The sequence below is a fragment of the Cervus canadensis genome, chromosome 1, assembly GCF_019320065.1.
Source record: "Cervus canadensis isolate Bull #8, Minnesota chromosome 1, ASM1932006v1, whole genome shotgun sequence".
Taxonomy (NCBI): domain Eukaryota; kingdom Metazoa; phylum Chordata; class Mammalia; order Artiodactyla; family Cervidae; genus Cervus; species Cervus canadensis.
Genome location: NC_057386.1, coordinates 35,873,648 through 35,888,157, shown reverse-complemented (window position 1 = coordinate 35,888,157; position 14,510 = coordinate 35,873,648). Strand labels below are relative to the sequence as shown.

General features: G+C 56.7%; 1 protein-coding gene across 3 annotated transcripts in view; it reads right to left on the bottom strand.

Annotated features, from left to right (window-relative positions):
* Nucleotides 1-1,613: 1,613 nt before the first annotated feature.
* ATP2A3 (ATPase sarcoplasmic/endoplasmic reticulum Ca2+ transporting 3) overlaps nt 1,614-14,510 on the bottom strand; it is a 34,416-nt gene continuing 21,519 nt past the window's right edge. The window contains exons 15-22 of one of the 3 annotated variants that reach the window (XM_043477711.1): nt 13,521-13,741; nt 12,351-12,553; nt 11,670-11,755; nt 7,126-7,259; nt 6,576-6,693; nt 5,934-6,051; nt 5,591-5,681; nt 1,614-3,031 (exon numbers count right to left, since the gene is read on the bottom strand). In XM_043477711.1, coding sequence (XP_043333646.1) covers nt 2,968-3,031; nt 5,591-5,681; nt 5,934-6,051; nt 6,576-6,693; nt 7,126-7,259; nt 11,670-11,755; nt 12,351-12,553; nt 13,521-13,741 — 1,035 coding nt within the window. In that variant the 3' untranslated portion in view covers nt 1,614-2,967. The remainder of the gene's footprint in view (nt 3,032-5,590; nt 5,682-5,933; nt 6,052-6,575; nt 6,694-7,125; nt 7,260-11,669; nt 11,756-12,350; nt 12,554-13,520; nt 13,742-14,510) is intronic. The other 2 variants (XM_043477696.1, XM_043477703.1) reach the window with 2 other exon arrangements.

The window sequence follows — 14,510 nt, the reverse complement described above, 5'->3', positions numbered from 1 at the left end:
TTTTATTGCTGGGAGGAGTGGGTGTTGCCGTTCCACTGCCTGGACACACCACAGTTTGTTTATCCTTCCCCGTCGATGGATGTCTGGGTTGTTTTAGTTTGGGGCCACGGTGAATACAGCTGCTGTGGACCCTTGGATTCAGGTCTTTGTGTGGACACGTCTTCATTTTCTGTTTGCTCTTCCACTTCTCCCAGCACAGCCCCAGTGGGCCTCCCTCCCAGATGTGGTGTGTAGTGGGTGTGGGGGCACAGAAGCACAAAATCCTGGCCTCTGGAGGGAGCAGGGGGAAGCAACGGGTATTTTGGTGGCTGCCATCCCTGATGCAGAGTGAAGGATGCCGGGGCTTTCCCCGGAATTCCCTCCTGGGCCCGCGCCCGTGAGGTAGGAAACCTCTGTTTACCTTGGCTGCCCCATCTTGGCCCATCAGGCTCCATGCCGTGTGCTGGACAAGGCCGGACTTGGGCAGGCCTGAGGGGCGGGGGCAGAGGCACAGCAGGCTTGGCCACGCGCCCCAGAGGCTGCCAGGAGCCCTGAGCCCGCCTGTGTCCTGAGCAGACCCCCAGGCCCATCATAGGGCCACTCACTGCCTGTCTGTCAAGATGAGGGCCAATTAGATGATCAGGCCAGACAGAGCCCTGCCTGGCCCACCACATAGAGCTGGTTGAGGACGCCCGAGATGAGGTGTATGTAAAGGCTCTGTGATCTGAGATGGACCATGTACAAGGGGGAAACCTGTTCATTCCCAGATCCTGCTGCAAGCTGTATGTCAAACCCTGTCCCCTGGACAAAACCTGGCATCTCCTAAAGCTGGGTACTGCCTGCTCTGGTCATGGCCAGCTTCCTGGATGCCCCATTCGTGCTTTGCACAGGGCCCTCTTACTCGGAGAAGAACTGCGTGCGTGGTTTCTTGCTCTGTGGCCACTGCTAAGAAATTCTTGGAGACTTTCCTGGTAGTCCAGTGGTTAAGACTTCGCCTTCCAATGAGCGAGGTGTGGGTTCGATCCCTGGTCGGGGAGCTAAGATCCACATGCCTCAGGGCCATAAAACCAAAAAGTGCAAAACAGAAGCAATATGTGGCAAACTCAATGAAGACTTTAGATATGGCCCACATCAAAAAAAGAAAGAAAAGAAGCTCCTCATCTTTGAACAAGAGGCTCCACATTTTCACTCTGCAGTGAAGCCCACTGGTTATGGAGCTGGACCCACCTCTGGCCCTGTGGGCAGGGCCCAAGTCCCCATCCCAGGGCAGTGAGCCCTCCTTTCAAAGGAGAAAACGAGGGAGGCAGGGAACCCTGGCTCTTTCCTTCCCAGAGTCCCCGGTCCCGGAGGGCAGGGCTGTCTGGGCGAGTCAGTTCATGGCAAGCAGCCTCATGAGGCCCCTGGACAGCGTGAACCTCAGGAAGTCTTGGGGGGGATGCATTCGGGTGGGGCTGGTAAGGACCAGAGACAGACAGTACCTGCGGGAGAGTCAGGACCCATGGAACAGCTGGGGCTGGGGTGACCTCTGTGGGGAACAAGGGACCCCTGATATTCAGGCTCCAGGCCCAGTCCTGCTTCCCATGGACCCCTCCTGGCCTTTCCTCCCCAGGAAACACAATGATGACCCTCACGGATCCAGACACCCGGCCTTTATTTCTGTAGCAGACTGCAGGTCAGCAGGTGGGTACAGGCCCCTGCCCCCCGGCACCGCCCTCCTCCCCTACAAAGACAGGGAGACTCGGTTCTCTCACTTTCAAGAGAAGGGAGGGCAAAGGCTAGGGGGAGAGGCCACTGAATGTTGAGCCCATTTGTCTGTAAGGCAGGCCGAGGGGGCTTTTGATTCTGGGGACCAGGACAGGATGTGGGTCTTGATTTACATATAAAATAATCACTCTGTACACTCTCGAGGAGGGGCGAGGACGCAGTCATTGCTCACTGCTTCTTCTGTATCAAGCTAATCTTTGCCGGAGGGGCAAAAAATGAGTGGAGAGAAACATGTGTGTCCCTCGAACGCTCTCTTCCCTCCAGGGAGGTGATGCAGGTGCACGTGGGTCCCTCCAGCAAGGACAGAGGGAGGGAATGTGCCCTTGATAACCAGCCATTCTTAGCTATGACACCTGTCTAAGGTGTCTTAGACAGACACCCTTTTGGCTCATGGGTGTGCGGGGCTGGGGGTGGGGGCAGGGGCAAAGACTAAGGCCAAGGACCACCCGGCCATGCAGAGTTGGAGATGGCGGAGCCCTGGGCTGGGTGGCAGGGCACAGTGTTCAGCGATCCCAAGGAGGTCTCGGGTCTCAGGCGGCAGGAACACAGAAGGCAACTCCATCCTCTGCTTGGTAGGGCAGGCAACGCAGAGATGGCATGTTTCGTTTGCTCGGAACAGAGAACCCTGAGTCTGGAGCTGAGGCGGGCAGGCTGGCCATTTCCCAGGAAAGGGGGATCCCTGCTCAGCCCCCCTCCCCCACCGTGCCCTCTCTGTGAGTCTTCAGCTCCCTGCATGGATAAACAGAAACAGGCTCAAGCCCTCGTGAGTCGGTTCCGAGGAAGCGGAGTGGAATGGAAGGGGCTGTCTGTCCTCGTGTGCACGGCTGGGTCCGGATGTCCCCTCTTCACCCTGGGGCCGACCAGGCCCCAGACCAGGCACTCACTAACTGTGAGATCAGAGTGGTTCCCAGAACTCCATCAGTGTAGACACGCCTGCAGGTCGCTAAGGGCATGCCCCGCCTCCAAGCAGGGAAGTGCTGGGAGCGTGAGTGTGTGTGCTTGAGGATCTGGGGAGGAGGGCTCCGGGCCAGCTCCAGCCTCCGGGCAGGCCCCTCGCAGGCTGCAGATCCTGGACTAGAGCCCAGAGACCTGAATCACAGAGCCCCCAGGCAGGCGGGAGTGGGAACGGAGACCCCAGGCCAGGCCTGGCGGTGAGCCCGGTGAGCAAGCAGGCGAGTGTGCAGGCGGGTGGGGGTGGGGGCGGAGGTGAAAGCTTGGGCACCGTCACTCTGAGGTACACGCTGGGGACTCCACTCTGCTCCCCGCACTCACTTCTGGTCCTTGTCTTCTAGAAGAAAACCCGAGAGCGTGTGAAGATGTACGTTTGGGAGCACACATCCAGGCTGGCTCCTTTGGGCCTGTTCCGGCCTCCTCTTCTCCCGGGAGAGCCCCACTCTCCCACAGCATCTCTCGGTCAGCCCCCAGCCCTGCTACATCCCTCTGGACATCCCCGGGGCTTCCTTCACCCCAGGTATTCCATCAACACCCCCAGAGCATCTGATGCACCTTCTCCTCTTGGTTTCCACTTTGGTGAACCACCAACCACCAGGATGAGGTCCGGGAACCAAGGCCACCCTGACGTCTCGCCCATCTCTCGTCCTCTGCTGACTCAAGGCCTCTCACCAACACCCTCTTGCCCCTGGCATCATGCTACAGACCCAGCCCACTGCGCCCTTCCATGGCTCCCTAACAGCCATCAGAATAAACCCTAGGCCCACCTCGCATCTTGAACCCTCCCAGATCGGTCCACACTCAATCTCATCAGGCCTCCCGGCCCCCTCAGCGAAGCCCACAGGCCTCCACCTGACAGCTGCTCAGCTGCACCTGGGCAGAGCCAGGAAGTGGGGCAAGAGGACACCCCACAACCCCCCGGGGCTGACCCAGCAACCCCAATAGTCCTCTGCAGGACACACTCCTTGTAAATCGTGGGGAAGTCATGAGCATCAGTCTTCTGCAAAACTTCCCTAAAAGGCCGCCAGGCTGGCTTGGGAACATAACAGGGTCTCCCGTCTCATCCCCGCCCTGGCTGCCTTTAGGAGACCCAAGGGACTGCGGCCACACGGGGCAGAGCTGTCTGGGTGCCAGCAGGCACACTCCACCCCATCTCTCTGAAGTGGGCACAGATGCCCAGCCTGCAGCCCCACGCCACTCCTGACAGCAGAGCATCACACTCACAAGCCAAGCCTCACCAGGACCACAGTCAACATCTCAGGTTTTTGGTGGAGGTGGAGGCATTGCCTGGGACCAGCTCACCCTGGGCCTCAGTGTCTCCCCTCCCAGACCAGCTCTACAGGCCCCAGCAGCCTCCCTACCTCTAGCCTCGTCTCCCATCTGCCCTCCATGGTGATCCCAGTTCTTCCTATGCCTCCACCCTTCTGTGGCTTCCACTTCCCTGAGGACAATGTCCAGGGTCCTTACCTTGATATTCGAGGCCCCTGTCCCACTCTGGCCTCACCCCTGTACCCTGCACTCTGAGCCCCAGCCCCACTAAAGAGCCCAGCTCCTTTTCCGCCAAGTTCAATCCTCCCCTTTCAAACCTTTGCTCAAACCCCACCTCTTCTATAAACCACCCCAACCCTGGCCTGGCGGGGACTGCTCCCTCCCCTGTCCCGTCCTGCTGGAGGCCTGCAGGGAGGCCTCCCCTCCCCAACCTGGGCCGAATCCTCCATCATCCAGCAACCAGCCCTGGAACAGTGCCGGAAACAGAGGCTTCTCCCCTTGGCTGAGAAATGTCCTCACTTGGGAGTTTTCTCGAGAAAATGTGTGGACCCTCTTGCCCAAAGAAAGCTCTTGAAGACATGAAGCTGTCTGAGCTGCCCGCACCCCCAGGAGGCCTGACTGTGGAGGTGAGTGTGGCCAAGGTCAAGCCTTCTGGGTGGACCACCCCCAACTCCGCGCTCCAGTCAGAGTTGGGGGTCCCGAAGATAGAGTTTTAGATGACAGAGCCAGTACCCTCTTCACTTCCCCCGGAGCGTCCAGCATGCTCAGTCGCTTCAGTTGTGTCTGACTCTTTGCGACCCTATGGACTATAGCCCGCCAGGCCCCTCGGTCCATGGGATTCTCGAGCGTCCAGAGGGTGGGCCAGAAAGAACCCCGCAGCAGGCACAATGCTGCGTCCGGCTCCCCTGCCCGCACCCGTGGGTTTGAGCCTCACTTTGGCTCCCACTCCCACCAGCTCCACTGTCCCCCTTGGCTGAGCCCCCCTTTCCCCCCACCATGTCTGGTCACCCTGTGGACAGACTTGGGGTGGGCCAGCTTCCCCAGGGAGTGCAAGCTGACTTGTTTTGGCTTTTTCAATAAGACAAAATATTTGCAGTGCCCAGGAGGGCGGGCCAGCATGGGAGATGGGGGCCGATTGATTGCCTTGGCCCCTGTGGAATGCCAGACCAGTGATCTATTTATAGCCCTTCCCCACCCCCTGCAGCCCCTCCCTGGGCCCGGGTACATTCCTGCCAGAGGTGGCCCTTAAGGACCCACCCAGCTGCTCCACCGCAGGCCTCGGTCATCTCTGGGCCTAACATGGGCCAGCAGCCTGGCCACAGACCCAAGGCCTTGGCTCCAAGTCCCAGGAAGAGGGAGTTTCTCACCCCGGCTTCCTCCCTCTCTGGGCAGTTCAGAGAGTAAGAACGATCCCGCCTCCCTGCCCTCAGGAGGTTCAGAGATGCCTGCTCTCTGGGCCCCTGGCAGAGGTGGGCAGAGACGGACAGCATGCCCTGGCCCGCCCCTCCACACACTGGCCCCCACCCTGCCCTTCTGCCCTCTGTGCCCGAGATCATACAGACCCAGAGGTGGGAACTCAGAAAATGCCCCTTTCACCCACCCACAAGGTGATGCCAAGGAGGCCGACCCAGTGTGGTCTGGGGTCCCAGAGGAGGCAGTCAGCGGCTGCCCAGTCTGTGTCTGGGAGGCCGTCCTGAGAGTGCCTGCGTTGCGACAGGCTCAGCTCAGAGAAGTCAGAGGGGAAGACCCAGAGGAGGGCACAGCAGGCTGGACTGGGCACGGCTGGCAGCAAGCGAAGAGAGCGAAGTGGTCCGGTCCTGATCGGTGCTCCTGTCGGCCACCCGCTGAGCCCAGGGCCCCGGCCCCGGCAGCGCAAGACCCTGCTGACACCCACTGCAGACTGGGGGCGGAGGCAGGTGGGGAGGTGGGCTGGAGGCGAGCCGGTGGGGGGGTCTGGGGCCTCCACTCACCGTCCACGTGCTTCCGGGAGAGGTACTTGAAAGCCTCGTCGAGCAGGATGACAGGCAGCGATATCTGGAGCACCGCCACCCACTGGCGCCCGTTCAGTGGGGTCACTTGGAAGATGAGCTGGGATGGGGGCGTCTCGGTTAAAGGAAGGAGTGCCCAGAGCCCCCCAGATCCACCGCTTCACATCCCCCCGGCTACAGTGGACTCTTCACGAGCCCGTCTAAGATGTCCCCGTCCCGCCTCCAGATCTGTGTCCACGTGGTCTCCTCTCCTCCCCGGCCCTCACCCGCAGGACCAAGTCCTGTCCCGGTGGGAAGTGGGAGGGATTCTGCATCGGGAAAGCGCATCGTCTTTCCTCCTGCCCCAGCCTTGGGGGACCTCTTTTTTTTTTTTCTATTTTTTCCTTCCCCTCCACCTGTTCTGTTCCCCAAGTCTGGGGCGGGGATGTCCTGAAGTGGGGGACACATCTGGCTGGGCAGGATCCAGGTCCCTGCGGTCACTGAGCACCATCAGACCTCTCCCCCATTACAGCCCCCAGCAGTCTCCACCACAAAGAGGCCCTGGAAAGACCCAGCCTCAGAGGAGAATTAGGGCCCTGTGACCCAGGAGCTGGAGGAGGGGAGCAGGGCTGGGCAGCGACTCACAGGCAGGGGCGGCACAAGCAGAATGAGGAAGTGCAGGGCCATGGACATGGCCACGGCCGCCAGCAGCCAGGGGTTCAGCCAGGGTGGCATCCGCAGCAGTGACTGGTTCTCCGAGACGCTGTTGAGGGCACACGGGGCACTCACCTCAGACCAGGATGTGGGCAGGCCCCGCTCTGGTCCCCCACCCATCCCCCAAGTGAGGTGCAGGGAGGAGCTGGTCTGTTTTAGCGTTGTCCTTCAAAATCCGGAGTGCTTCTGGGAATGCAGCCAGAAGTGGTGTGTGGCTATTGCCCACTCAGCCCCCAGGGGCCAGTCCTGGGGCTCGGACCCCCTTTCTCTGACCCTCAGACCTAATCCTGGCCCTTCTATTTCCTCAGACATCAACCATGTCTCCCTTGATCCTCTGGATCCCAATTCTAGCCCCCACTGGCTCTCAGAATCCTCCTCTGGACCCTTCTGACCCTCAAACTGTAACTATGGACACCTCCAATGCCACTCCTGGGCCCCTACTGACCCTCAGCCCCCGCTCCAGGCCCCTCTGCCAGCGCACCTGTTCAGGGCATTGCACATCTCAATGGTCACCAGCACAGACAAAGCCATGGTCGTGGGGAAGCGTGACTCAAAGACCTCGCAGTCAATGCCGTCAAAGAGCGGGTTGTCCTCGGAGCACTTCAGGAAGTTCCTCTGGGGGCGCCCAGGTGAGATGGGGTGCAGGCAGAAAGAAGAGTGGTCAGAGGCGGGACCAGGGCATGGGAAGAGGGAAGCCTCCCTTCCCCCGCTCACCCTCAGCTCACATCTGGGGACACAGTACAGCCAGTGCTGCTGTGGAGAGGACCCAGGGAGGGGTGCTCGCTCACCCAGGATGGGGACCGAGGCTGCACTGTGCCAGGGAGAAGGGCAAGATGTTCTGGGGTGGGGCTGTGGTCAGAAAAGGGGAGAGCAGCTGGTATTAGGCTGGGGAGGATGGCAGGGGGCCCTGGACTCAGAGGGTGAGGGCCTGAGTATCAGAGGTGCAGGGGTTGGGGGAGGCAGTGATTAACTGAAGTCACCAAATAAGTTGGGCTTCCCCAGTGGCTCAGAGAGTAAAGAATCTGCCTGCAATGCAGGAGACCCGGGTTCGATTCCTGGGTTGGGAAGATCCCCTGGAGAAGGAAATGACAACCTACTCCAGTATTCTTGCCTGGAAAACCCCATGGACAGAGAAGCCTGGCGGGCTACAGTCCATGGGGTCGCAAAGAGTTGGACACGACTGAGTGACTAACACCAAATAAGTAAATGCATATGAAAATCGATCAGCAGAATTATACTTGAATAGAATCCACCTTTGGCTGATAGAAGATGAGGCTGTGAGCGTGCGTGCTAAGTCGATTCAGTCATGTCCAACTCTTTGCGACGCGACTCTGTGGACTGTAGGAGCCAGGCTCCTCTGTCCATGGGGTTTTCCAGGCAAGGATACTGGAATGGGTTGCCATGCCCTCCTTCAGGGTATCTTCCTGACCCAGGGATCAAACGCAAGTCTCATGTCTGCTATATTGGCAGGCAGGTTCTTGATCACGAGTGCCACCTCGGAAGCCCAGAAGATGAGGCTACTGGGGCCCTAGTCATGATTATTAAATAAGATTCCATTCACACCTTATTAAATAAGATTCCATTCACACCTCTCTTCATTTCTGCCACTGAAATCGAGCTCTACCAGACCTGCCCTTCGCTCATAACAAGGCCTAACACATGCATGGTCAGGTGCAAGCTTGCTACACAGCTTCTCCACAATGAACAAGCAGCTCCCAGGACTCGATAAGGGAGGTGGCGCTTGCCCCTGCGGCCCCAGGGGAGTCTTCTTCCTGCCCATGAACCTTGCTCTCAGAAGCTGCTGTAACAAGATACTGAACTGAGGCCACTCGTGAGAATTCCGTCTCGTTCTCTTCCGCACCATGGGAATTCACATGAACATTCACAACCATTACACAGCTCTGTTCTCCAACATCTGGCCCCTGGAATCTCCTCTGAAACAGTGATCCTTTTAAGATTAAAGTTTAGAAATGGGGGCCACGTGTTGCGAAAATAAGCCTCAAAGAGAAATCTGTAAAATGATCGGCGGCCTGACCTCCTGCCCAGGAAACCCATCCCTCATTCCCCACATGGCATAAAAGTGGATAGAGCGACTTCGTCAGCCCGAAGAGACTGCTGGTTCTTTCCTCTCTCATGCACGATGCAAAATGATAAAAGACCATGGCTTGGCTAGACTTCTCTCTTGACAAAGAGAGGGAGAGTCTTATTTAAATCAACAGAGGGAATTTCTCCAAAAAAAAAAAAAACCAAGCTCCAGTATTTGGGACAAGTGCACAGTTTTATTTGGCACTGATCACAGGGCAGAGAAAATGTCCTAAACTTTGAAACCACCCAAGTGACCAAGAGGACAAATGTTCTTTCGGGCTGTGTCACCACCGTCAGGCCTCACCTCCAGATCTTAACGGTAAGGACTTTGCTCAAACGTGTACACGCAAATGCCATGCACACACCTCCCATTTGGGCCCATGTGTGCTTGCATCCCCATGCCCATGCCCAGGGAAGACACTGAGAATAGGATCACATGGAGGTGTTTCAATAGATAAACATCCCAGAACTTCCCTGCTGGCAGAGTGGGTAAGAATCCGCCTGCCAATGAAGGGGGACACAGGTTCAATCCCTGGAAGATTCCAACTGCCACAGAGCAACTAAGTCCTGAACAACTGAATTCCATGTGCCCTAGAGCCTGTGCTCCACAAAAAGAGAAGCCAAGGCAATGAGAAGCCCATGCGTTGCAATGAAGAGTAACCCCTGCTCACCGCAACTAGGGAAAGCCCACACACACCAACAAAGCCCCATCACAGCCATACAAAAACAAAAACACCCTGCCCAGTTCCGACCTTCTGGGTTTCAGCAGTGAGCACCTGCATTGTGCCTGGATCAGGGGCCGCAGTGTGGCCTCCAGCATTGTTCATTAGAAGGTGCTCAGGGGCTGGAACTTCTGCCTCACAGTTTCATCGTGAGCACCCCTCCCCTGGGGGGTGGCAGGCCTGTTTCTTTGGGTGAAGCTACTGTTCTCCCTACTCCTTCCCTTGGCCTCCCTGGCTATTTCCTATTCGCCATTCACCTTCACCTGCGAGCCTCCCTCTGGGTTTCATTAACATTTACATAGCTCTTACCACGTGCCAGGTGTTGGGTTAGGCACGTTATACATACTGACTCAGGTAATCGTCTGGATAGCCCTATGAGGCAGGGTCTATTACCCATTTTATATGGGTGGAGAAATGAACAGAGAGGTTAAGTCGCCTATTCCAAATCACACAGCTCGTGTGTCATAGAACCAGGGTGTGAACCTGGGCAACTGGGATCCAGGATCTACTCTCTTGCCTTTATTCAGCATTCCTCCAGGAATGCTAGCGAGGCTCCAGGCACCTCTCCTGAAATTCCAACACCTGCAGCTGAGAGTTCTACTTTAGGTCTAACTCTTGACCACCTCCAAGTTCCACAGCCTCCTGCCTTTTCTCTGCGGAAGCACTGCTCACCCTAAAACGTGACCGCCCATTTCCCTGGCTCTCTCCCCCACCAGACGGGACACTCTCTGCAGACACTCTGCCACTCAGTCACCACCATTGCTCTAGCAATTTGTTCCTGGCCCAGTCAGGCCTAACAGCTGCTTCTTGACCAAGTGGATAAATGAGAAATGGAATGACCTGAGGACAGTTGTGAAGGGGGCCCCAGGGGGACCGAGGACTGACTGGTGGTGGGTATGGGATGTGTGTCTAGCAGGACTCCAAGGGTCTGGCTGGGGTGACCAGGGAGGAGGTGGAACTGAGATGCAGATGGCAGAAGAGGGAATTGTTTGCAAAAAGGCAACTGATTTTGACTGTGGCCTTGGTGAGTGCACTGGGACTGTGGGATATCCCATAGGAGGTATGCAGCTGGCTATATGGGACTGCTCAGAAGGTTGATATGGGGGGAGGTCCCTGGAAATTTGGGGTTCATAGCACAAAGGATGGTGATAGTGATGGGACAGGAGAAAGGCTGTAGCAGGATGGTCAGCACACCCCCACTCTCCACCTGCCGCCCCCAAAGGAGCTGCAGGGGCAGGTGTCTGATCCATCTGCCGAGGGCTGAGGGCCACCAGCCTTTGGGATGGGGTCTGGGCCCAGGCTCTGCACTGCTGCCAGGAGGGGAGACCTGTGTGCTTGAGGGCTGGTGGGAGAAAGAAAGCACCCCCAGCTGCCTCCACCGAGCTGTGAACCCCGGAAAGAGCCCTCACACTGCCCCCGGGGGGTGGGAAAGACTGCATTTCCCTGACACACCCAGGACGGGGGCAGGAAGTCAGGGTCCCTCTCTTGAGCTCTTCTGTCTACAGGAAAACAGAAAGGCAAGCACACCAGAGGAAGGAAAGTCTACATCCAGGCAGCTCTCTCCTTTAAACCGGCAACCCATAACTGGCCTGGCCAGAATTGCTGCGAAGTTTCTTTCAAGCAAAGGAGATGCGTTGGCTGCTCAGACAGAGGGACAGACGGACAGACAGCAGTTGAGGTCAGGATGGAGGTGGCGTCTCCTTGCTTGTTTTCAGAGCTAGGCTGAACTAAGCCAGGCCTGTGGTGTGCAACTGCCAGCCAGGGGACTTCAAGAGGTCAATGGGTCCTTTCCCCAAGAGACAGGTTGGCTATAAAAGCCTGGCAGATTCCTTCCCTCCACGATTGATCACTTCAGTCTGACCCTCTGCCAAAAGTTCCACCATTCAGGTGCTCCTATCACTGAGCCCTCAATGTTTGGGAAGTTTCCCAATAAAGGTGAGGCTTCCAGGCAGTGAAGCCCTGAGGCCCCCTGTAACTGAATGAAACGGGGAGTGAGCAGCATCTTCTCTGGCTCAGGGGCTGTGCTGCTGTCTCAAGGCTTCTGAGCTTGTTTCCTTAAGTGGTGGGTGTCTATAGGTGTGCAGGGGTGGGGAGGGACAGCCACTGGCCACCCGTGGGGTTCTGGATTCCCTCTCTCCTGGAACTCCAACAACAACATGGGCTGCAAGTTCTACCTCTCAGATGACCCCAGTGGGCTCCCTGGCCATCCCTTGCTTACCAGCTGGTAGAAGGTGACCTGCGGTCCCTCGGCATCATACAGGAACCACCAGGTGGCGGCAGCCACTGTGGCCAGGCCGACATACACTGTGGGGAGGGCGGGAAGAAACCGGCTATAGCGGACGCCTGTGGTTTTCTGGCATCTGTTTCCCTTTCCCAATAATTCGCTGAATCTCTGTCAGGGAACCACTCTCTCCCTTGAGTGCGTAGCACCTACCCTCGGGGTCAGCAGTGGCCCTGATGGGCAGTCAGCATCTGCTCCATCCCTGGCCACAGTGATTGGCAAGGAGATAAGCAGGTGACCCAACATGAGTGGAGAACAGGCCTGAGAATTTTATGCTATTTCTACAGGAGTAATAGGATAAGACTCTTTCTTCTGCTTTATTCGGGATTATAATGGGGCAAGTCCGAGGGCCGGAGCTCTGGCAACCATCCTGCCACCCCAAGGGGCACCTGCTTGAGAATGAAGCTCAGGCAGAGCTAAAATATGCCAATGATAGTCTGAGGGCTGGATCCAGCCATGTCTGAAGCATACCTAGTCTTTTCAGTTACATGAGTCCACATACAGTTTCTCTTAACATAAGCCAGGCTGAGTCCTACTGGTCTGGAGTTTGTAAGTATAACTAATACAAGGGTTTTAGGAAACTCCAGGAATCCCTATGAAAGCTGGGGCCCCACTCACCTCCAATAGCCAGATATCGGAAGAGTAGCCAGCCACTGATGAGGGCCTCTCGAGGGTTTCGGGGCCGTTTCTCCATAATGTCCAGGTCTGGTGGGTTGAAGCCCAGGGCTGTGGCAGGTAGGCCATCGGTCACCAGGTTCACCCAGAGGAGCTGCACAGGGATCAGGGCTTCGGGCAGGCCCAGAATGGCTGTGAGGAAGATGCTGGAACCAGAGTCATGGGCTTGAGCCCCCAGCAAATGGAAGGTCCAGCTGCTACTCACACCCTAGGCCCAGAGTGCCACCCACTGTCTCTGTAGCAGCCCCACCTCCCTTTGCTAGCTCTGATGTGTGCACATGAGTGAGAAGTGGGTGCATACACTCTGTTCACGCTGGGCCTGAACCCCCAGTCCCAGCTCTGGGGCCTGGATAGACCCGCCCTTTAGGCCTCTCCCATTGAGGACAGGGCACAAGTTCTCTTTAAGACACACACACAGACACACACATGTGGACAGTGCGTGCCTGAGCAGATACACATTTGTTCACAGATGTGTGCAAAAAAACCTAGTGCAGGACACACAATCCCACAAAACACAAGCAAACATCGACACGCTTGCCCCGACGTGCACAGAAGCATAATTCTTACATGGCCAGGAAAACGTGCGCTCACCATTCGCCACAGGCATCACTCACATGTGAACCGAAGTGCGTACACGATTACATGCGGGCACAAATCCTCAGTGCTTCTACTCATGCCCAAAGATGAACAGGAAGTCACATGCACACGTGTACACACGCCTCTCACTCAGGCACACACCCTATGTGCACACACACACACACGGACATATTACTGCCCAAAGGTGAGGTGAGTTCTCCCATCTTGCAGGACTCTGAAAGTGGGAAGAAGGTCATGGCTGGAGGGATGCCAGGGGATTTCTCCAGCACCACCCTGGGGACTAAGGTACATCAGGGGTTCTGGAGAATGATGGGGTGTCCCCGTTCCTGCCCACCCTGAGGTGGGACTCTGGAAGGCCCCAGTCTTCCAGGGCAGGACATGGGTCCCGTCATTCCTGCAGCCCCATCCCAGGACCAGGCATTCTTCCTGTCGCCTCATCCCAGACCAGGTATATTCCCTGTCCTGGGGATCCACAGCTGGTCCAGAGGGCTGGGAGGATGGAACACAGGGCCTCACCAGACAACCTCGCCAACGTTGGAGGAGATGAGGTAGCGGATGAATTGCTTCATGTTGCTGTAGATGGCCCGGCCCTCCTCTACTGCAGCCACGATGGAGGCAAAGTTGTCGTCTGAGAGTACCATCTCCGCCGCTGACTTGGCCACGGCCGTGCCAGAGCCCATGGCAATGCCGATCTCTGCTTTCTTCAGGGCTGGGGCATCATTCACTCCGTCTCCTGTCTGAGGGCCAGGTTAGGGGGGTTCACGCCTGAGAAACTTCCCTGCCACCCGCTTGACTCCCCTCCACTCAGCCTGTCGCCAAGTTTAGGGCTTGTCCCTGGGGAAGCAGACAGCTGAACGGAACCAATGGTGAGGTCATGAGCCTAGAAACTGATCTGGGGCTGAGGCTAAGGACAGGGCAGGAAGTGCGGACAAGGACGAAATTGAGAAGAAGGTCAAGTTTAAGGTCAGAGAAGATGGTGAGGTGAGGACGGGAAGAAGGCGAGTCACACTGAGGGCAAGGATGAAATCAAGGTGGGATGTGGGGTAGAAAATGAAACTGAGGTGAAGGACAAAGTTAAGGTCAAGTCAGGAATGAGGTGAAGGTCATGGCCCAGATCAAGGGTCAGTGAGGGGTTGTAGTTAAGGTGAAGGTTGGAGCCAAGGTGAAAGACAGGGTCAAGAATGGACTCATGTTCAAGATAAAAAAACTAGATTAAGGGAGAGATAAGTCAAGTCTATGGTTCCTCTCAGGAATGATGTCATGGCAGAAGTTAGAGTTGATGTCAAGGTCAAGATTGAAGGCCAGATCAAAATTGAGGCCCACATAAAGTAATAGATTGGGGGGGGGTCAACGTCAGGGATCAGATCAGGGTCCAGGTCAAGACTGGAACCCGTATCAAGGTTGAATTGAGTAAAGGATCAGTTCAAGATGTTTAAGGTTGAGATCAGGGACCAAGTCAGTGTGAAAGTCAAAAATAAGGGCCAAGAACAAGTTTACAGTTGTAGT